The following is a 20676-nucleotide window of genomic DNA, read 5'->3' as shown; positions in this document are numbered from 1 at the left end:
GGAGGCCGGCCCTGGTGGGGGATCAGAGATTATGCAAATCACAGAGCAAGCCACTGTGCGTGTGTGTGTGTGTGTGTGTGTGTGTGTGTGTGTGTGTGTGTACGCTGCTGGGGATCGAACCCAGGGCCTGGTGCAGGCTCTCTACCAGCTGAGCTCCATCCCCAGCCCATAAGCAGGGCCTCTGGATAGCTGGAGGGAACGGCAGGTGCAAAGGCCCTGGGGCGGGAATGAATCTGAAGCAGAGGGAGCAAGAGAAGATGAAGGGAGTGAGAGCAGAGAGATGGGGCCACACTCTTCAGAGTCTTGAGGCCACATCATTTAAATTTTAGTTTAGTTTAAAATTAACATACAGTAAAAATGATTTTGGGGAAGTGCAGAGTTCTATGAATTTTTAATGAGCTTTATTGAGATAAAATTCACATACCAACAATTCACCCATTTAAAGTGCACAGTTCAGTGCTCTTTAGTGCAACGAATCTGCAGCCACCAGCTACTCCGCACTCCACCAGCCCCAGGGAGTCACATACCAGTGAACAGGGACCCCGGCCCGGTTCTGCAGCCCCCTGAACCACCAATGCACCTCCGTCTCCGGGGACTCACACCTGGACCCGCTGCCTGTGCGCCGGGGTCCGCCCCTCTCGTGCCGGCTGCAGGCTCCTCCCTGCCAGCCCCTGGTCACCAGCCGGGCGCCCTGTGTGCACAGGCGCGAGCCGGGCCCTCGGTGACGGGCACCGGGCTGTTCTCCAATGTGATTCTGTCACTGAAGCCGTCAGGAACATCCATCCACAAGAATGTGGCCACACACCTGTGGTGTCCCTTGGCCAGGGCAGGAGTGAGGTGACAGCTACAGCATGGGTGGACCTGGGGACCTCGTGCTCAGTGACAGACACCCAAGGCCACAGGGTGTGACCTAGTGACGGGAGAGTCCAGGACAGGGGAGTTAGAGATGGGACGGGGCTGGAGAGGGTTGGGGCCCTCCTAGGTTCTCTTGGCCACCGGCTCCTGGAAGAGGCCACAAGCCATGGACCTGTGTGCGTTAGCCGGGTGACACATCGGTGAAGACCTCAGTGAGCGGTTCAGAAGAGGACGAGGACAGACAGGCCTCCGTGCCTTCACCAGGCTGCCTGCCATGGGGCCTCTTGGAGCCTCCTCCGTTTTCTTGGTTGAGTAGTATTCCACCATCAGCTCAACTGCCACCACCCATGGCAGGACACTGGGTTGTTCCCAGGGCTGGACTCTTTGGACGGTGCTGCTCGTCACGTCAGGCCTGCGGGTGGCGAGGTCTTGGCCTCCCTGAGGTGTCCCCTGATGCAGGCGCCGGGTCCTTGGCCAGTGCGTGTTTGCTTTTATAAAACAGCAAGCAAAACCGAATCTTCCGGGGGCTGGGGATGTGGCTCAAGCGGTAGCGCGCTCGCCTGGCATGCGAGTGGCCCGGGTTCGATCCTCAGCACCACATACCAACAAAGATGTTGTGTCCGCCGAGAACTAAAAATAAATATTAAAATTCTCTCTCTCTCTCTCTCCTCTCTCTCTCTCTCTCTCTCACTCTCTCACTCTCTCACTGCAGGGCTGGAGGCTTCTCTCCGCCCGCCGGCACTTGCCGTGAGTGCTGCCTGCAGGCTGTGTGGTGATGCCCTAGGGACTGTCCCTGGTGCCCGGGAAGTGGCCCCTTTTCCTACCGCCTGCACCTCCCCTTCAGAGAAGCCTCCATCCGCCTGCTCGCTGGGTTCCGGAGCCCTGCCTGTCCCCATGTCCCTGTGGCACGCTGATGGCACGTGTTGTCCCTGTCCTCTGCCACACCGTCACTGTGTTGATTCCAGTGAAGTCCCAGATGTTCCTCCCGCGGGTCCTCCTCTCAGGCAGTGCGAGGCCGTGGAGCTGGTCTCTTCTAGAGGCTCAGGCCTCCACCTGGGCAGGCGGCCCAGGGCCATCAGACGGCTCCTCCGAGGGGGAGGACAGCCCAGGTCATGTCACTGGGGGACCCCAGGGAGCCAGTGAGGTTCCGGAGTGAGGGTGGGCGGGAAGGCCCTGCTGGGAGGGTCGGGGGCCACCTGAGCCTCAGTCCCCAGCAGTGAGCAACCCCCAGGGCAGAGGCCCTGCAGCCACCAGTAGGGAAAAGAGGCTGCGGCCCCGAAGCCCTGTCCCCAGCACCAGGGCAGGGACAAGCTGCAGCCGTCCCTCCCGCCGCGTGGGTGTGGCCCGTGGGTGCTGGGAACCCCCTGGACCCAGGCTGTGCTCCTGGCCCTGGGTGGCCACAGAGGCCGTTTCAATTCCAGTCACTCTCCTTCATGCATAAAGTGTGCCCAGAGCCACTTTCCCGAAAATCTAAATTGAAAGTAAATAGCACAGGGACAATTCTCGGTGATAAAACCAGCGATTTCGGAGCTTCTGGGGTGATATTTATTCTCCCCCCTGACGGCCCCAGCCGCCTCCCCGGTGACGGAGCACAAGCTGCCCAACCCAGGCGGCCCCCACCCGGCCCGGCCTGCAGAGGCCCCGCCGCCCGCTCCCGGACAACGAGATCAACGGCCGCTGGTTGGCAATCACTGTGAATCAGGGAGCGCGTCGGCAGGACTTGTTTTCTTTATTGAAAATGTTTAAACTTCATGCGTCGCAAACACCACTGCCCCCGACTGCGCGGAGCTGAGTCTGGAGGAGGACTCTTCGGGGTGCAGCTAAGACCAGGCAGGCGCCCAGGAGAAACTGGGTTCAGAGAGGGAACGCCAGGCGCCTGAAGTCACACAGCAGAGCTCCAGAGCCCACTGTGTACTGCTCCTGTTTTGTTTTGAAGTCACGTGCCTCGTGGAGAGACCGGAGGAGAGCTGCCCTCGCTCCTCCTGGGAATATCCTCCACCACCGGGAGGCGAGGCCGTCCTCCGGGTGGACCAGGTGGTCACGGGTGTACCAAGGAGGGCAGCCGTGCCGACCCTCATTCCCTGAGCACCCACGTGTCTGTCGAGACCCGCTGTGCACTGGGTGCTGTTTTAGGCACTGGGGACACAGCTAGAAATCAAACAGGTCCGGAAGCCGGTCCAGGCAGAGGGAGCTGCAGCACAGAGGCCCGGGGCTGGACCACACTGAGTGAGGGCAGGGGGCAGCGCGAGAGCGGGGCAGGGGGCGGAGGAGCAGCGGGAGAAGGAGAAACTTAAGGTGCTGTCCTGTTGTTCTTCTCGGGGACCCAGGGCTGCGCCCCCTGTCCAGGTGGACTGCAGGTCTGCTGGGGGGCAGGAGGGCCAGGCAGACGGGACACCGGGAGGGCGAGTCCTGGGCTGGGCGCCTCCGGGTCAGAGGCCGCCCAGGAGGTGAGGAGGACACCACCTCAGGTGGACCTCGATGGGGCAGCTCCAGTGTGGACGGTGGGGGCCCAGGCAGAAGGTTCTGGAGAAGCAGCAAGGGCCACCGCTGGGGCCGAGGCACGTGTGGCAGCGGGGATGTGGCCCAGGGGAGCAGGACAGGACAGGACGCGCCTGGCTCCTGTCCGCCCGCCTCCTGTTGGTCCGCCCCACCGTCCAGCACCGAGTGTGTGCAAGGGGTCGCTGTCCGCTGCCCTGGCCGTGGCCCGGGAAGTAGACAGCTCGGGAGGGCTGGGCGGGAGAGGTCCCTGGGAGGCAGCCCCCGTCAAAGTGCTTCTTCAAAAATAAACAGCCTGATTAGCATAAGGTATGCAAATGTATGCTAATGTGCCGACTATTAAAAGATCCCAAATGTCATCGAGGGAAAACACAAGTCCTGGCTGGAGGGGGGGGCACAGGACGAGCCCGGACCTCGGGAAGGTCGCGTGTCACACACACAGGTTCTTCCCGTGTCCCCCAGGCCCCGGGCTGTGGCTGCTGGCCTGAGTGGGAGCCTGGCTCACCCCGAGGCCCCGGCCGGTCCTGGAAGCTCTGTGCAGGGTGACGGTGCCTCCCGCCCCCTGCGCCAGGTGTGCCCCACAGACCTTCCTGGAGAAGACACAATGACAGGGTGACGGTCCCCAGACCTTCCCTCCAACAGACCCCCCCAGCCTCCCTGCAGGTGGGAGGTGGCCCTCACTTGGGAGAACCCACCCCTCTTCCCAGCTCCGCCTCCGAGGCACACGGGGCACCTCTGGCCGGGTCACGCGCTGTGCCGTCCGCTGCCCCCCAGAGCCAGATGGTGCCGTGAGCCCTGTGAAAGCCGTTTCCCATCAGGAAACGGAGGGTCAGAGAGGGAGAGCGCCCTGCCCCAGGCCACAGGGCCCTCCCAGGCCTCTCTGCTGCCCGGCCACCGGGTCCTGGCTGTCCCTGTCACACACCCACTTTGTAAAGTTCTGAATCACTTCAAAGGAGGCTGTTCACCAGGTGGGAAGTGACCACAAAAGCCCGTTCCTGACTCCTGAGCCAAGGCAGGCCCACGAGGCCTGCCCTGGACTTGCCTGCGGTCCCAGCGGAGGACAAGGGTCCAGGAGGGGCCCAACCCGACCTCCTCCCGGAACAGAAGTGAGCCGCCCGCCAGGCGCAGGTGCTGCGCCATCCACCCTCCACGGGAAACCTTCTCCTGGCCTCCAGGTGTGTCCACCTCCCTGAAGGGCGGGCCGAGCGGGGACAAAGGCCCCACTTAGAGGCGCTCGCTGTCAACAGCACAGCCAGAGCAGCACAGCGTGACCAGGGAGGGACGGGCCATCTGCCCACCACCCACCCGCACCCTCCCACACCCGCACCCACTACTGGCCCACCCTCCCCCTGCCAGCCACCGTCTGATGACCCTGGCAAGAGCGGCCATCTGTGCTCCATCCGGCCACCAGCCACATCTCTGGCAGCACCCAGCCATCATCATCCACCTGCTGCTCACGTCCACCCAGGTCCACCTTCCCGCCCAGGCCCGTCCAGGATGGGCCTCACGGTGACCTGCGCCCCTTGTTCTGGTCCCTGGGCCGTCGGGTGGGTGAGGAGCGAGGTCACCAGAGACACCAGAGCTGCCCAAGCTCCCCCCGCAGGCCTGACCCCCGCTGGGGCTGCTGGCTGGTCCCGGGGCCCTGCCCAGGCCGGGTCTGCCTTGTGAGCGCTGACCCCAGGCCCAGCGCAGCCTGGCGCCTGGGGGTCCTGTCTTTGGGTGAGTCCAAGAAATGGAGGCTTCAGGCAGCTCCTCGGCCGCTGAAGCTGCCCTGGCCATGTCCAGCACAGGGCTCCTGGGCGGGGCAGAGCAGCTGGAAGGGGCCCTCAGGAGCCAGGCCTGGCCAGTGACGGACAGCCGGTGGACAGACGCCCCACGCCCACCCCACCCGGGAGGCACCGCTAGGCGCGTGCTCTGGGCCCTCTCCCAGGGTCACCAAAGCTGCCCGCAGCGTAGGGCGCACTGGCCCTTTCCGCCCCCCGCTGCCCCCAGCCGCTCCTCGCTCCAGGAGCAGCTCCCAGGCCCAGTGGGACCCTGCGAAGGCAACCCCCGCCAGGCCCCGCAGAGCACGGGGAGGATGGCCGGCCGGAGGACAGCCCCCGCCAGGCCCCGCAGAGCACGGGGAGGATGGCCGGCCGGGGGACAGCCCCCGCCAGGCCCCGCAGAGCACGGGGAGGATGGCCGGCCGGGGGACTCGGTGCCTCTGGCCCCCGCCGGCTGCAGGACGCAGGCTGCGACACTAGCAGTTGTGTATTAATTGCACTGTTTTTTTTTTTTTTTTTTTTTCTTTCCAGAAACGAGATGCTCCTGCAGTGTGTGTGTGAGCGAGTGCGTGTGTGTGAGCGAGTGCGTGTGTGTTTAATGACTTTCTCATTTTGAGATCGGGCCAGATAGCTTCTGAAGCAAGTCTGCCCAGCGCCTGGAACATATAGAAAATTCTGCCGGCCTAATAGCACCCCCGCCCGCCATCCGTCTCAGAGGCGGGCGGGATGACAAACAGGCACAGTGATTGGATCCATTTCTAATCGACAGCCTGAGATGCTGTTTGAGATGCGCTATGAGACGGAAGGGCGGGTGTGGAAATGGCCGTGGCTCATGTCTCAAGGGCAGGAGAAGAAAGAGGACCCCGGCCAAGTTCAGCCAGAGTGTGAGCCGTGAACGGGGCGGGGCGTAGGGACCCGCCAGGGAGACACGTCACCAAGATCACAGTCATGATGGGGACACTCAGGGGCTCTGGGGCCCAGAGGAGCTTCCTGACTCAGCCTGGGGGATGGGGCTTCCAGGGGGCGAGGAGCTCGGAGAGGTGGAGGCTGCAGTCGGGTGGGTGAGAAGCAGGAGAGATGGGGTGCACGTGGTAGTGCTTTAGGGCCGTGGAGGGGGTTGGAGGCCTCCTGCAGACTCCAAGCAGCTGTAGAAGGATCTGGAACAGGGACAAGTGCTATTTGGTGGCGTGGCCTTGTCCTCGATACTCGGGAAGCTGAGGCAGGAAGACCACAGTTGGAGGGCAGCTCATGGGTCCCTGTCTCAAAAATAAGAAGGGCTGGGGTGTGGTCGGGGGGCACTGCCCAGCCTGCACCCGGCCGGGTCGCTCCCCACACCACAGAGACTATCACCTGCACAGCATCATCAAAGGCACCCGACGGCACTCCTAGGCGTGTGCCGTGGTTGACAGCGGGGATTCAGACACAGGGATTCGGGGGATGGTGACATTCCAGCAAAGGTCCAGATACCCTGACACCCATGGTCACCACAGCGTCACGACAGCCAACCTGGGGCTACCCCGTGGCAGGTGCAGATGAGTGGGTCAACCTGAGTGGCCCAGCCGACAATGGGACGTTATTCCGCCCGGGACGGCTGCCCCTGGCTGTGCGGAGGGCCTTGTGCTGGGGAAAGCAGCCTGGGATTGTGTCCCCACTGTGAGGTCCCTGGGCGGCCAATCCGGAGAACTGAAAGGAGAAGGTGGCCCCGGAGCTGCAGCGGGCGGGGGCTAGTGCTTAAGTCGGGGAGCTTCTGTCGCGGAGGAGGGTGTGGCCAATAGGGGTGGCCGACCCCGCTGTGAACGGGCCAGACGTCACCGACGGCACACTTGAAAAGGGTTGAGACGGCGAGTTTCATGTATGTCGTGCCCCGTTTTAAAAAACAAAAAGGTCTGTAACTTGAAGAAAGAAAAAGATTTTGGCTGGAGCAATAATGGGACTTAGACTAGGTGGGTCCAGGGACGGAAAAGGAGAGTCGCATGGGCGGGGCCTGGCGCTGCGGGGCGGGGCTGGCGCGGGGGGGCGGGGCTGGCGCCGCGGGGCGGGGCTGGCGCGGCGGGGCGGGGCTGGCGCGGCGGGGCGGGGCTGGCGCGGCGGGGCGGGGCTGGCGCCGCGGGGCGGGGCCTGGTGCGGCGGGGCGGGGCTGGCGCGGCGGGGCGGGGCTGGCGCGGCGGGGCGGGGCTGGCGCGGCGGGGCGGGGCGGAGGTGAGAAGCAGGATAGAGATCCAGGACCGTGCAGGCGCCTGGGTTCATGTGCCCATTTTCTGGATTCCTGGACACGGAGGTCTACCCCGTGGCCGACCTCTCTGAATCCCCTCCGTTCATGGCCGGGCCTCAGGTGTCTCACAGGGAGCCCCCAGTGGAAATTCGTGTCGTTTTCTCGGTGCAAAGACCAGGCAGCGCTGGATCCAGACGCTCCGCTTCGTCCCGCAGCGCCTCTGCCACGTGCGTCCTCTTGCAAGGTGCAGCTGTGACACCTGCGTTTAGATTCAATTAAGGCGACTCGACTCCTCCTGGAATACGCGGGGAAGGGAAGGAGAGCGCAACACAGCCCAGGCCTATTTAGAGATCTCCCTCTAAGTGGATTTTAATTCTCTCGATTTATCAGAGGCCGGAGGAGCTGCTGACAGCCGGTGCTCCTTCAGCGTCCGCACACCCCGCAGCCACAGGCAGGGGGACAGGGCTGGGCTCCCCCTGACGTCCCAGCCCAGGGTGGGAAGGTCGGGGGTCGCCTATGAGGTCCGGATCCCAGTTTTGCCCTCAGTGGCTGCGCCACCTGGGGCCAAGTGCCGGACCTTCTCTGGGCTTCAGTCTGTTCATCTGTAAAATGGGGGCAAGGGTTGGGTCTAGCGCCGAGGACCCGTGGACACCGGTCTGGACTGCCCCGGGAGTCTGGGCCCAAGTCTTGGGGCGCAGAGAAGGCTCCACCACGACGGGGGAGTGACGCGCTGCTGTGTGGCGCCTGGGTCACCTTACTGACGCTCCTCTGCAGCCCCTGGCCCGGCCCTGGGGGGAGAGAAAAGGGAGGCGCCCGGCTTGGCCCTGCTTCCAAAGGTCAGGAGGCCGGGGGGCAAGGGCAGGAGGACCTGGGCGGACTGGCCAACGCCAAGCAGCAGATCCGGCAGCAAGGCCTGGCAGGTCAGGGTTCTGGACGAAGGACAGAATTCCATTCATTCTCAGCAGCCACACCCTCTGTGAGACCCCTCCAGCCTCGTCCCTTGTCACCAGGGAGAGCTGACCAACCCAGCGCCGGGACAGCAAAGCAGATAACGGCCAACCTGCTCCCTCTCCTGGAAGCCCCATCTGGCCTTGGACTTCAGGGCAGGAGAAAGCTCCCCTGGCTGCTCCCTAGAGGGCCACCCTGGCCCCGCCCAGGACAGCGCCCAGCACCCGCTTAATGTGCAGTCCCCCTTCACAGGTGGGGACAGGACTTGGGAAAGAGAAGGGGCCATGCTGAGGCCAGCAGCGGGGGCTGTCCCCTGGAGGCTGGGCCGGGCGCACACTCTGGCTTTGGTGGACGTCCACCCGAGCCTCCATTTTGCCATCTGTGGGAGGGAGTGTGCCCCCCTCAAAGGCCCATCGACAGGCGCCAGGTCCCCTAGGAGGGCACGCATCTTCACAAGGGCCTGGTGGCCAAAATGGGGGCATCTCCAGACCTCGGACAGAAAGGGTTCAGGGCCAAGGGGGTTCTGCCTGGGACGCCCCTGGGCAGGCCCAGCAGGTCACCGCTGGCTTCACGGGAATATCACAGCATCCCCAGGTGGCCTCCCTGGATCCCAGGCACATTTCCCATCTGGCCCTGTCCTGGGAGGCCAGTGTGGCCAGGAGACCTACAGGGCCAGAGCTGGGGGTCGAGGTTGGAGGCCAAGAGAGACGGAAAGGGGCCGGGGGAGGGGCGCGGGCTCCTGGGCGGGGCCTGGCCTGCATCCCGCCTCCGCCAGCCGCACCTGGGGACAGGGGCAGAGAGAAGGAGGTGGAAATTAGGGGAGACCCAGAAAGACGGGGGAGACCCACACACAGCAAGAGGAAGAGGGAGGGGGAGAAGGGGAAAGCAAGGGAGAAGGCGGGGCTCCGCGAGGCCGGGGAGGGCCTGGAGGCGGGAGCGTCGCCGTGTCCCTAATTGTAATTACACGGGAACGTTTAGTGTGTAGATGCCGCGAGATGAAGGCCCAGCGCCTGGCCATTAATCTAATGGCTGTTAGTCAATCACGCTTCAAAAGGGCCCGGCTGCGCGGGGGTGGCCACAGCCTGCAGAGCGCGAGGGACTAATGGTGCCCTTGGGGACAGCCGCAGGGGCAGCTCCGGGGAGAACGCTGCTCTGTTCTGAGCCGGGAGCTCCAGACCCTGCAGGCAGCTCCCCGCCTGGGAGCCCCGGGGCGAGTGAGCCTGATGGCAAGGGGCCACCTGCGTGGCCGGGGTCCTCCCTAACTAGCCTCCGCGGGTGTCTGCGCTGGGCCTAGAGGCAAGAACCCGGGGGCTCTGAAGGCAGGGAGGGCGGAGGAGGGGCAGGGCGGCCGGGAAGCGGGTCAGTGTCCTGTCTTCTGAGGGCACAGGCAGCCATGAGGGTCCCCAGCAGATGGCACGGTTCAGTTGGTGTTGGAAAGACGGCCACCTGGGGCAGGGGGGGCTCATGTCAGGCCTCTTCCTCACTCAGAACGCCTCCTGTCCCAGGGTGAGCAAGAGGCCGGCCACCAAGCCTCCAGGGGAGACGAGGGTGGGAAGGTCTCCTGCAGGCAGGCGGAGGCAGGGAGCACTGGCCAGGACGGGCTGGGTCAGGCCTCATGCACCCTGGGCACAGCCTCGAGGCCTGGGGGCGGGGAGCAGGGAGGGGGAGAAGGTGGCCCACCACACCACTGCCACCCACTGTGGGCACCACCGCAGGCGAGAACCAGTGACCCCCAACACGATCCTTCTGGAATACACCTGTCAGCTCCAAAGGACCCCCCTCTTCTCCACCCCACCCCTTCGGCGGCTCCACCTTTGATCTGCTGTCACCTGCTCCCTGCAGCCTGTCCTCCCTATAGCCACCAGAGGGTACCTCCGTCAGCCACCAGGGCTCCCACCGTCCTCAGGAGTAAAAGCTCAAGTCCTCCCTGGGGGAAGAGCTCCACCCGTCCTGTCCCCTCCCTTCTCCCCTCCCCTCATCCCCTCTGTCCAGCCGTGCAGGCTTCTTGCTGTATCCCCCACACGTCAGGCTTGGTGCTGCCTCAGGGCCTTTGCACGGGTTGTGTACTCGTCTTGAACTCCCACATCTCACAGCCTCCTCAGGTGAGCTCTCCTTGATTGTTGCTCCAACTGCCTCCCCACCTGTCTGCCTCTCCCAGCTGTTATTTTCTGACAGACACAAGGATCTTCCGGAAGGAGCCACCTGTTCCCCAGCAGAGCTTAGGGCGCAGGAAGCTGAGCCAGCGGGCTGTGGTCAGGGCGGCGTCCTCAGCTCCAGCACAGGCCACGCACACAGTAAATGCTCAGTTAGTTACTGTCCCCTGCTGGAGTGGACCTTCCAGCAGCCGCGTGTGGGGACTTCCGAGAACCCCAAGCCACACAGCAGAAAACGGGGGAACAGGCTGAGAGGGAGCCTGCAGCTGCGTGCTGCGGGGACATCTGGGTCCCTGCTCCTCGGGATGCTGGGCAGGTGGCCACAGTTCCACTAGCTGCGCTGTTTGCGCTGCGGTGGGGGCGTCTGGCGGTGCCGCCCTGGGACACTGCGTAGGGAGGGCGGGTTGATGACCGAGCCCTTGGGAGGTGGGTCCCCTAATTTAGACTGGGAGGGGGCCTGTCGCTTCCATTCTGATCCCCACCCCACTCCCCAAGATCGTCCTGGGGATGGCCGGGCCAGGGGACCCACGTGGGGGGGACACGGAGCGGAGGACACCATTCTAGAGGCCCTGCCCACGTCGCGATTCCCCACGCTGTCCCCTCCCCCTTCCCCTCTGCTCTTTACCCTCCTCCGTCTCGGGACCCTCCCCCGTCTCGGGACCCTCCCCGCTGGCCTCTGCAGTCCCCTCCCGTCCCCGACCGGCTCCCAGCTCCGCCCACCGAGAGCCTGCAGCCAATGCCCGCGCCGCCTGGTGAGGTAATGCGCCCCTCCGCGTCCCCATTGGCCGGCTGCAGGGCTCTCCGCCCGCCCGAGGCTGAGGCCCGGAGTCCCGAGCCTCGGGCTGACCCGGGCGCAGGGCCCAGGTGGCATGTGACACCCGCGCCCCTCCCTCGCCCTTACTGTAGGCCCCCGCCTGCCTGTGCCCGTCTCTGTCCCTGGAGACCGCAGCCTCCCAGGGTCGCCGTGACCACCGACAGGCAGCACGGGAGACCCTGCGCCGCCCCTGCCGGCGACCGCACTTCCCTGAGCGCCCAGCTGCCGGGGGACACGGGTGGCAAGTCAGCCCCGGCCACTGTGGGCTCAAGAAGGATGGGGACGGGAAGCCCGCCAGGGCCAGCCGGGCTGCGGTGGGCGGTGGGACGGTGACCGGGTGGTCCCCGCACCCGGCCGTCTCTGACACTCTTCCTTTTCCGTCCCCTCCCCTCCCGCCACCACCCACTGATTTCTTTGCCGAGGGGGCCTCCCGGGGTGGCCCCAGCCGGGTCCCTGGCCCCGGACGCGGGGGCTGAGCCAGGACTCAGCTGGGCCGGGGAGGGTGGACCGGGCTTTACTTGGAACGTCGGTGTCAGGTCACCCGGGATGTTTTGGAGCCAAGTCTGAATAAAAAAAAAAAGGTCTACAGTCAGATGTCGCTGGGCCGAGCTGGGGGCGTCGGGGCTCTCTAACCTTCTGCGCCTCAGATAAAGCCCGGCCTGCCCCTGGCCTCCCCCTCCCCCTCTGCCCCTCCCCCTGTGCCACACCCCGGCGCCCCAGCAGAACTTTCCGCCACCTGGAGGTTCCCTCACTCCCCACCACTGACTTTCCAGGCCCCAGGGCACCTCCTTTGCCGGTCTGCAGCATGGACTTTGGAATTTGTGGCCTCTGGCTCAGCCTCATAGCTCTGAGATCCTGAGTCCTGGACCCCTCACCTCTTGTCTCCTTTTGATGGCTGCATCGTATTCCAGTGTGCAGAAGGGTGTGGGGTGTGTGGGGGGCATTTGGCGGTTCCCTGCGGCAGCGCTTGGGGAGACAGCTGCGCCCCGTGGACATATGCTTTCTCTCCTCCCGGGTAAACACCTAGGCGGGCCTCGGGCTGAGTGGTAGGTGTGCATTTCACTTCTTAAGAAACTGCCAAGTGGTTTTCCGAGTGACGGAGCCATTTTGCAGGGAGGGGCACCCGGTCGGTTCTTGGCAGTCCTCCTCCTCCTCCTCCCTTGTCGGCTTCGCCAGGCGCGATTTAAGGATCCAGTCGGACAAGTTTTGACAGATCTGTGAGTAAGCGCTACCCACCAGCGCCAGGCATCGCTCCCCAGAGAACCCCGGCCTGTGTCTGACTGGGAGAGGCAGCTCTGCACCTGCCTCCCTCCCGGCCTCCCCTCCCGGCCTCCCCTCCCTGGCCACCTTGGCACTTGCTGCCGGCTCTCAGCCATTCTCCAGTGCCCCCGAGTCTCCTCCAGTCTATTTGATTTTGGGGGGTGAGTACCAGGGATTGAGCTTGGGCCCTGGACCACCGAGCCCCACCCCGGCCCTTCTACATTTAGAGACAGGGCCTCACTGAGTTGCTGAGGCTGGCTTTGAACTTGGGATCCTCCTGCCTCGGCCTCCCGAGTCGCTGGGAATCCCGGCGTGCACCACCCGCCTGGCTGGCTTTTGGGGCTGGGACGGACTCCAGGGCGCTTTCCCAGGGGCCGCCCCCCCTCCTGAGACGGGGTCCTGCTCTGGCTGGTCTCTTCCGGAGCCTGTGTCCTCCTGTCCCTGGGTGTGCCACTGCACCAGTGAGGATCCATGTTCAGTGTGACGCCCAGCCGACAGGCCAAACCCTGGGGCAGCCACCTCATTTGACTCCGCCGGGTCCCCCAAGAGCCGCCCTTCGCTACGCCGTGGGGGAACAGGGGTGCAGGCGAGTGCTGTCACCTGCCCCAGCCCTCGGTTCCAACGCGGGCCCTGGACCTGGCCCTCGCTCGCTGTGCCCTTGACCACCCTGCGCCCTCCTTGGCTGCCAGGGAAGAGCCTCCCCACACGGAGGCGTCGCCTGGGCCACCGTCCGGCCTGCCAGGCTCCGGAAGAGGGTCGATGACATCTGGAGGACTCCAGAACTCTCCGGATGCCCTGGTGGACTGGCACCCAGTCCTGCGGCCTCCACCCTCCCGCTGGCGGCCAGCCTGGGGGTGGGCGTGGCTGCAGCCCTGCTGGGTGCGTGTCTCCCCCACCCCGAGCTCTGGAACATTCCGGAACCCAACAGCCTGGGCCCGTGGGTGAGCTCTGTCACTGCCCCAGAACCCCCTGGGCACCGGTGGCCCAGGCACACCCGGCCCCGAGAGGTCCCTGGGTCAGTGGGAATGCCGGCCTGCAGGGGCCCTGCCACAGACTCCGCCAGTCCCTGGGGTCAGAGAGGGAGGACCCTGTGCCCTTCTGCTCCCAGAATACTGTGCAGCCCTGGGGGCAGGGCATGGCTGGGCCACCAGCCGGGCTTCCTGGAGGAGGTGACGCCCAGCAGAGCCCTGAAGCTGAGCCCTGGCAGGGAGGACAGGGTGTCCCAGAAGCAGGCTCGGCTTGTGCAAAGGCCCTGAGGTGCTCCGTGGGCCTGAGAGGTGCCCCGTGGGCCCCACGTCCCTCAGGGAGGGGAAGGACAGAGCCATGCTGGCCTGCCCGAGCCCCAGCCCCTTCTCAGGCCATTCCTTGTTTCTGTCCCCCAGAGGCGGGGCACTTGAGCCTCTGCAGACAAGGCACATCCTGGTCTCTGCAGCCCTCGGGGCATCAGCACCCCCGTCCGTGAGGCCAGGGTGACCCTGGGTGACGGTTGCCTGGCCCTGGCCAATGGCCAGCGAGAGGTGGATAAGGCGTCTCTGGGGAAGGCGGCCGCCCGGCGGAGCCCAACACCTCGCTCATCGACGGCCAGAGGACTGGGGTGAGCAGCTCTGCCCGCCCCTTCCAGACCGCACAGCGGGCACCTCCCTGCCAGGCGCACCCCCATCCTAGCCCCCATCCCCACCCAGGTGACCAGGGGTCCCGGGTCCTCCTCCCCATCCTGTCCTCCCTGCAGCCACCAGAGGGCCCCGCCTCCTCTGGGCACAGACTGTGGCTCCCAGCCCCTCCTGGGCTCCTGCTGGCCCTCCATCATGCAGCTCATCCTGCCCCTGGGCCTTTGCACAGGCTGTCGGGGGACATGAGATCCGGGAAGGGGCAGAGTGGGTCAGGGCTGGCCGCGGTCATCCCCAGCACGGTGCTTGGCACGCGGTGGCTCTCAGTGGAGGTTCCTTCCTGTGACAGTGACTTGGTGAGACCTCAACAGACAGCTGCCTTCCTGCTCTGGCCGGGAGCCCTCGGCCGCGGACGGTGATAGAGACGTCAGGGCGACTCCGGGTTTCGGCGCCTCCCCTGCCTTTAATTATTTTGTGACAAGGCGCACAATTCAGCGAGTCAAGGTGGCATTTGAGAGGGACGGTTCCCTTTAGCGTGGCTGACAGCTAATTTGTGGGAAGTTTAATTACAGGCGGCGTTAATTAACTGGCAGAGCGCTGGGCGAGGAAGGGCGCCATCTGTTCCCGAGAACGTCCTCCCCTCCTGGGTGGGCACGGGAGGACGGGGCTGGGGGGAGGCGGGACCCGGAGGAGGGGGCGGAGGACCCAGCCTCCACACCAGCCCTGATGCGGTCGGTGGAGCTCTTCACAGCCAGCGTCCTTGTGGCCTCCTCCAGTGACCACTGGGAACAGCCTAGCAGCCCCGCCCCTCCCTGGTTCTATCACCAGGAGCAGAGGGTGTGGGGTAGAGGAGGAGGAGGACACCCTGTTCTTGGCCTGCACTGGAGAGGCCTGGCTCCCAGCAAAGCCAGTCGGGAAGAGGAACCCGGACAAGATCCAGGGTGAGAGAGGCCCTAGGCCGCACAGTGGGGGAGGGCGGGCCACCCCCCCTCTGTCCATTCATTCGCTCCTTCCTCCCCTGGTCAGTGGGGACGGCATGGACGAGGCAAGCCACCTCCGGAGATAGGCGTTTTGGATCCACATCCCAGTTTTGTCCCATCTATGCTGTGTGTCCTAGGGAAAAATACCTGACCTCCCTGGGCTTCAGTTCCCTCCTCTAACAAACGGGGTTGGCCAGCTGTGGTGGTGCCTCCTTGTGATCCAGCAACTCAGGAGGCTGAGGCAGGAGGATTATGAGTTTGAGGCCAGCCTCTGCAACTCAGTGAGGCTGTCAGCGATTTAGTGAGCAGGGGCGGAAGGAACCCACCGTCCAGGCCGCGCAGCCGCGGGAGGGCGCGGGGTGTGGGCAGCCCAGGACCCGCGGTGAAGAGGACCGCGGCTCAGCGGCCAGTCGGAGGCGCCCTAGGCGCAGGCGCAGTGGCCACAGGCCCCTGTCAGGACTCGGAGGTCCAAAGGCCCCTGGTCTCTGCTGTGCAGCTGGAACCCCGCGGGCACCGCCCACTGCTCCCCGAAGTGACTTCAAACTGGCCTCCGCGGCCGGGATCCTGTGTCCTCAGCCCTCATTTCCCCTCCAGCCTCCTCTTGGCCCAAGGGCCCCCCACACTCCTGCCCTGCTGCGCCTCCAAAGCTCCTCCTCGGGGCCTTGCACGGCCTGTTCCCTCCACCTGGATGCTGTTCCCTGCATCTCCCCACTTCTCCCCAGGGCCGAGTCCTTGCCGCACTCAGGTCTCTGCCCCATGTCACCACCTTGGGGACGCCCTCCATGATCACCCTGTCTCCACCACACCCCCGTAACGCCACCCCCTTAACAGCTAATAGCAAACTCTGAGAGTCGGCCAAGGAACTCCCTTGGTCACCATGTCCCAGTGCAGCACTGAACACATAGTAGGTGCTCCTTAGTGTGGATCCAGAGCCAGTTGAGGGAAGAGTGAGGGACAGGAGGCTGGGAACCCAAGTTGGAACCCTGGCGTGGCCCTGGCACGCTGTGTGGCCTCCAGCGATTTGCTGAACCTCTCTGTTCTTCACTTGGAGGGTGGGATTGACCTGCGTCTCCTGCGGGGTGTGCGGAGGTGTGACGAGGCAGGAGGGAACGGGGAGCCAGCGCGGGGCACCCCAAACCCTACAGGTGAGAGGCCACAAGGGGAGGCCCGCTCCAGGGGTGCCCAGGATCGTCGGCGGAGTAGAACGAACCATCGCCAAGCGCAGGGCTCAGGCCTGGGGGCGCCGGAGTCCTCCCCCCTCCCTGAGCCCGGCCGCGGCTGCCCCTGTGCCCGGGATCCGCTGCGTGGTCTCTGCTCAGCGCACCTGGCGCCCCGCGTGCCCCCTGCCTGTGGCACCTGCTGGTCCCTAGTCCCCTCCTCAATCGCCTCCTCCGAGCCTCCGTTTTGCCATGTGCCACTCCCCCTTCAGCAGACGCGGAGGCGCGTGTCGGGGACGGGCAGGAGGGGCCTCCGCGGCGCTGGGACAGCAGCCCGGGCGGGGGCGCGGGGCTGGCACGGCGGCCTCTGTCAGCTGAGTCCTTGGCAGCGCGGCCTCACGGAGGCTGGAGGAGGCTGGGAGAAGCTGGCACCTTCCCAGAGGCAGAAGGTCCCACGCGGAGGCAGGGAGCTGTGCGTGCACACAGTAAGCACCTACTGGCTGCGTGCCCGGCTGCGCGGGACCTGGGGGCGCCGCTGAGGGCATCCGGGTCGTTTCTGTATCAGGGCGTGGGGGGCCTCGCCTCCTGCCCCTGAGGCCCAGGTTGGAGGGGTCGGTCCTCGCTCTTCCCCTGGCTCTGGGCAGCTGTGTCCAGCCAGGCTGGGGGGTCCCTCGGGCCCAGACTGTGCCCAGTGCCCTCAGGGAGCCACCCGGGCGTCTGGCCTCAGTTCCCAGGTGGGAGGCCGAGGCCACATGGGTTGAGCACAGTGGGCCTCCCGGCCGGCGCACAGTAGGGCCTCGGTGAGGGCTTATTTCCAGGCGCGTGGGCTCCCCCCCACCTGCCTGGAGGAGGCCCTCACTCCCAGGAGGTGCCCTTGGGTCTCACGGGGCAGTTGGCCACTCGGCACCATCACTCTCCCTGCAGCCCACCTCCGGGCCAGGCAGTGTGGCCGCGGCGCAGTGTGGGGTTTCTGGAGAGCATCCCTAAAGGGAGAACCAAGTCCCTCCTCACTGCCTGGAATGCACATGTGAGAGCTGGGGCTGAAGCAGCTGCATGGCCCCAGGAGCAGCCCACTTGCTGAGGATTTTGGACAAAAGGACGTAAAGAGTCCAGTTCCAGGTGGCCCGGAGCCTGCAAGCCACCTACAGGCCGGCTCACGGCAGGAAGAGCCCTGGGTGCTGTGCTGCTGGGTTGGGTGCTGGAACCCACCCACCCCTGGCTGTTCCGTTCGTCCCTCGCTGCTTCTGTCCCATGTCCCCCCCGCCTCGGGCCTGGAGCTGCCCTTGCTTGGTAGCCCTGGCCACCAATGGCCGTCCCCAGTGGCCAAGGCAGCGAGCCCTGGGAACGGCCTTCCTAGTGGCACTGGACAGGCTGCTGTGATGTGCTGGGGAGCTGGGTGGCGGTCCCCAGCATGCAGCCGTGGCCTGTGACCACGTCTGTGTCCCCGCCGCAAGGGCCAGAGCATGACCAGGGAGAGCCAGGGACACTTACAGGGGACAAGCCACCGTGTTGGCTTCACGCAGCGAGGGAGGGGTGTGCGTGCAGGGGGGAGAGGCCCCAGGGGACGCCGTGGTGGCCCTGGGGTGCTGGGTGCCCTCTGTGGTCAGGTCTGGGAGGCATCCCGTGGCCTCCTACCTTCCGCTGCCACTCACCAACCGACAGTCAGACCCTGGGCTGGGGCACCGTCGGGGGGCAGTGAGGTGCCCAGCGTGGCTGCTCGGTCCTTGGTCCTCCGGGTGCTGCGGGAACACGAGGCCGGCGGGAGAGGGGAGCCGAGGTGACGGGCAGGCACGTGGGTCCCTCCCAGAGCCAGGTGTCCGGCCGCAGACGCCCGTGGCGGGGGCCTCTCGCCCCACGTGGACGGCGTTTCTGGACACCCGAGGTGATTCCAAAGTAACCGTTTATTTAGGGGAGGCCGGGCTCCCAGGAGGGCCTCCTGGGCCAGCGAGCGGGCGGGGCGTCCCTCCTGGTCCCAGCCGGAGTGGCCGACAGCAGCGCAGGGCGAAACTCCACATTCAAACCCACTTTATTCTAGAAACACCCGTCGCCACCCCCACGCCCGGACGGGGTCAGACCGGGGGCCCCAGCTCAGGGGGGCCCCAGGGGCCTGTCGGGGGGCGCGGCTGCGGTGTCTGCTGCCCCCAGGGACGTGGTGCTGCGGTGGCGGCTGGGGCTGGTCCGGGCCAGCAGCTCCAGCCTCCGGGAGCGCAGCCGGGCCTGGATGGCCCAGATGGGCGGCTGGTGGCCCGGCAGGGAGGCGTCCTCGTCGCCGAAGCTCTCCACCGTGGAGTCGGAGCCGTCCTCGGTGCTGGCCACCGACTGCTTGCACACGGGGCAGGAGCGCCGGGCGGCCTGCGAGAACCAGGGCCCGATGCAGCGGCAGTGGTAGGTGTGCGAGCAGGGCAGGATCTTGAGCCGGTCGCCCTCCTCGTACTCGTCCAGGCAGATGGCACACAGGTCGCTGGCCCGCGTGAAGGTGCGCACCTGCGCCTTCTGGCTCGCCTGCGCCTTGGCCGGCGGCGCCCGCGGCCACCAGCTGTGCACCCAGAGCCACAGGCGGCGCAGGATGAAGCAGGTGGAGGCCACCAGCGCCAGGGTGCGGCCCAGCACCCAGGACATGGCCAGCACGGGGTGGCAGTCCAGGTCGGGGCAGGGCGGGGCGTCGGGCAGCAGCAGCACGTGGGCGGACTTGTCGCAGCGCACCATGACGCGCAGGTCCTGCGAGGCGGCCTCGCCCACGAACACGGAGGGGATGGCGATCTGGCGCCGCAGGTCCTCGTACACGTGGGCCATGCGCACCAGGTCGTCGGAGCGCACGTTGTGCACGATGGCGGCCTCGAAGCCGGCCCGCTGCGCGTTGAGCACCTTGAGGTCGAAGGTGCAGTCGTAGCGGCGGATCAGCGCGATGGCGCCCAGCGAGCGGTTGCCGGGCCGCGGGCCCTCGATGGGCTGGCAGGCGTTGGCCGGCTTGGCCTCCATCAGGTAGCCCCGCATGCCCCCCGGGGCCAGGGGCACCCCGAACAGGGCCGGCAGGTCGGCGAAGTCCACCGAGCTGCCGTTGCCCTCCAGCACGGCGCGCACCACGGCCCGCGAGGGCCCCAGCAGCACGGCCAGGACCAGCGCGGCCAGGGCCGGGCCAGGCCACCCCATGGCTCCCGCTGCTCCCGCTGCTCCTGCGGTTCCCGCCTAGGTCCCACCAGGGCAGGGCGCCAGGGGCCCCTGGGGCATCTCGGGGGCCTCTCCGGGGCTCCTGGGCAGGGAACGCGGGGCGCTGGGCGGCGGGGGTGGGCCGGCAGGGGCGGGCAACGGGCTGCGGCCGGACGGCCTTAGTCAGAGGCGGCTCGGGGCAGCGCGGCCAGCATGGTGTCACCCAAGCCTGGTCTCAGGGGTTCCTGCCCCCCAGCCGTTCTGCCAGATGACACTGAGCCAGGAGCCCTCAGGGTTCTAGATGCCTCCAGCCTCTGTGACATCGTCCTGCCACCTGGGCCTGGGGCTGCTGGGACTTTCCCAGGCCCCGACCTGGGCCCAGGCGCCTCTGAAAACCCGCTCAAAGCTCAGCGCACCTCAGCTCCCAGCACTCAGGGACCCACAGAGGGACCAGTGTCCCCAACACGGGTTCAGTCCTCAAAAGCCCAAAGAGAAGATGCCATTGTCACCTTCCTCTGAGACTCCAGAGGACCTGGCTTGTTGCCCCCCATGGGTTCAGCTCTTAAGACCAAAGCCACTCCCCTACCCTGCCCCCAGCCCCCTCCCAGCCACAGTTCCCTGCTGGCCTCCAGCACGGCTCTGCCCTGCCTCAGGGCCTTTGCACGACTGCACCTGTGCCTGGAGACCCTCCGTCCTCCAGAGCCCAGTCCCCTGGTCACCTAATCCAGAGCAGCCCCTGCACGCCCCCTCCGCGTTCTGACTGCGCGTCCCTCAAGCGCGGGGCCTTGACTACTGTCTGCCTCCCCCATGGACCACGAGTTACTGGGGAGAGGCTTCGGCTGTCCTCAGCCTCCAGAAGAGCCCCTGGCACATAGTAGGTCCTCGGTATACATCTGTGAAAGGACCAGCGGTCCTCAACCCCCATTTTATGATTGAGACCATAAAATTCAGAATCCGGGCTCGCCGGCAGGGCGCTAAGTCCCCTTCTGTGGGCACTCAGCACCCGCCACCACGCCTACTTCTCCTTCAAACTCAGTGTGGGGGGCGGGGTGGGGGCCAGGTGGAGCTCAGGAAGGCGGGCAGAGCAGACCTGGGGACATCAGGTGCCCCACCCTGGAGCTTCCTCTCTGTAGGGAGTCGGGGAGTGGAGGTGCCACACTCCCTTCTCCATCTTTCTGGTCCGTCCACATCTTACCACTGGACTGTCATGGACTTAAGAGAGCCCGTCAGTTTGTGTCACTAGGAGACCTGGAGAGTGGGCCTCAGGTGCGGCTGGCTCCAGGC

At 65.9% G+C, this 20676-nt stretch overlaps 1 protein-coding gene across 1 annotated transcript; it reads right to left on the bottom strand.

The window, feature by feature from the left end:
• Positions 1 to 18333: 18333 nt before the first annotated feature.
• Positions 18334 to 19395, bottom strand: Znrf4 (zinc and ring finger 4). Its single transcript, XM_026404253.2, has one exon. The coding sequence runs from the start codon at positions 19393 to 19395 to the stop codon at positions 18334 to 18336; it is 1062 nt and encodes a 353-aa protein (XP_026260038.2).
• Positions 19396 to 20676: the final 1281 nt, after the last annotated feature.

Source organism: Urocitellus parryii, chromosome 3 (assembly GCF_045843805.1).
Source record: "Urocitellus parryii isolate mUroPar1 chromosome 3, mUroPar1.hap1, whole genome shotgun sequence".
NCBI lineage: Eukaryota > Metazoa > Chordata > Mammalia > Rodentia > Sciuridae > Urocitellus > Urocitellus parryii.
The sequence above is the reverse complement of the archived record's forward strand: the minus strand, read 5'-3'. Positions and strand labels throughout refer to the sequence as shown.

Excerpts from the sequence above, each read along its gene's own strand:
- Znrf4 (XM_026404253.2), bottom strand. The coding sequence starts at position 19,395 with ATGGGGTGGCCTGGCCCGGCCCTGGCCGCGCTGGTCCTGGCCGTGCTG.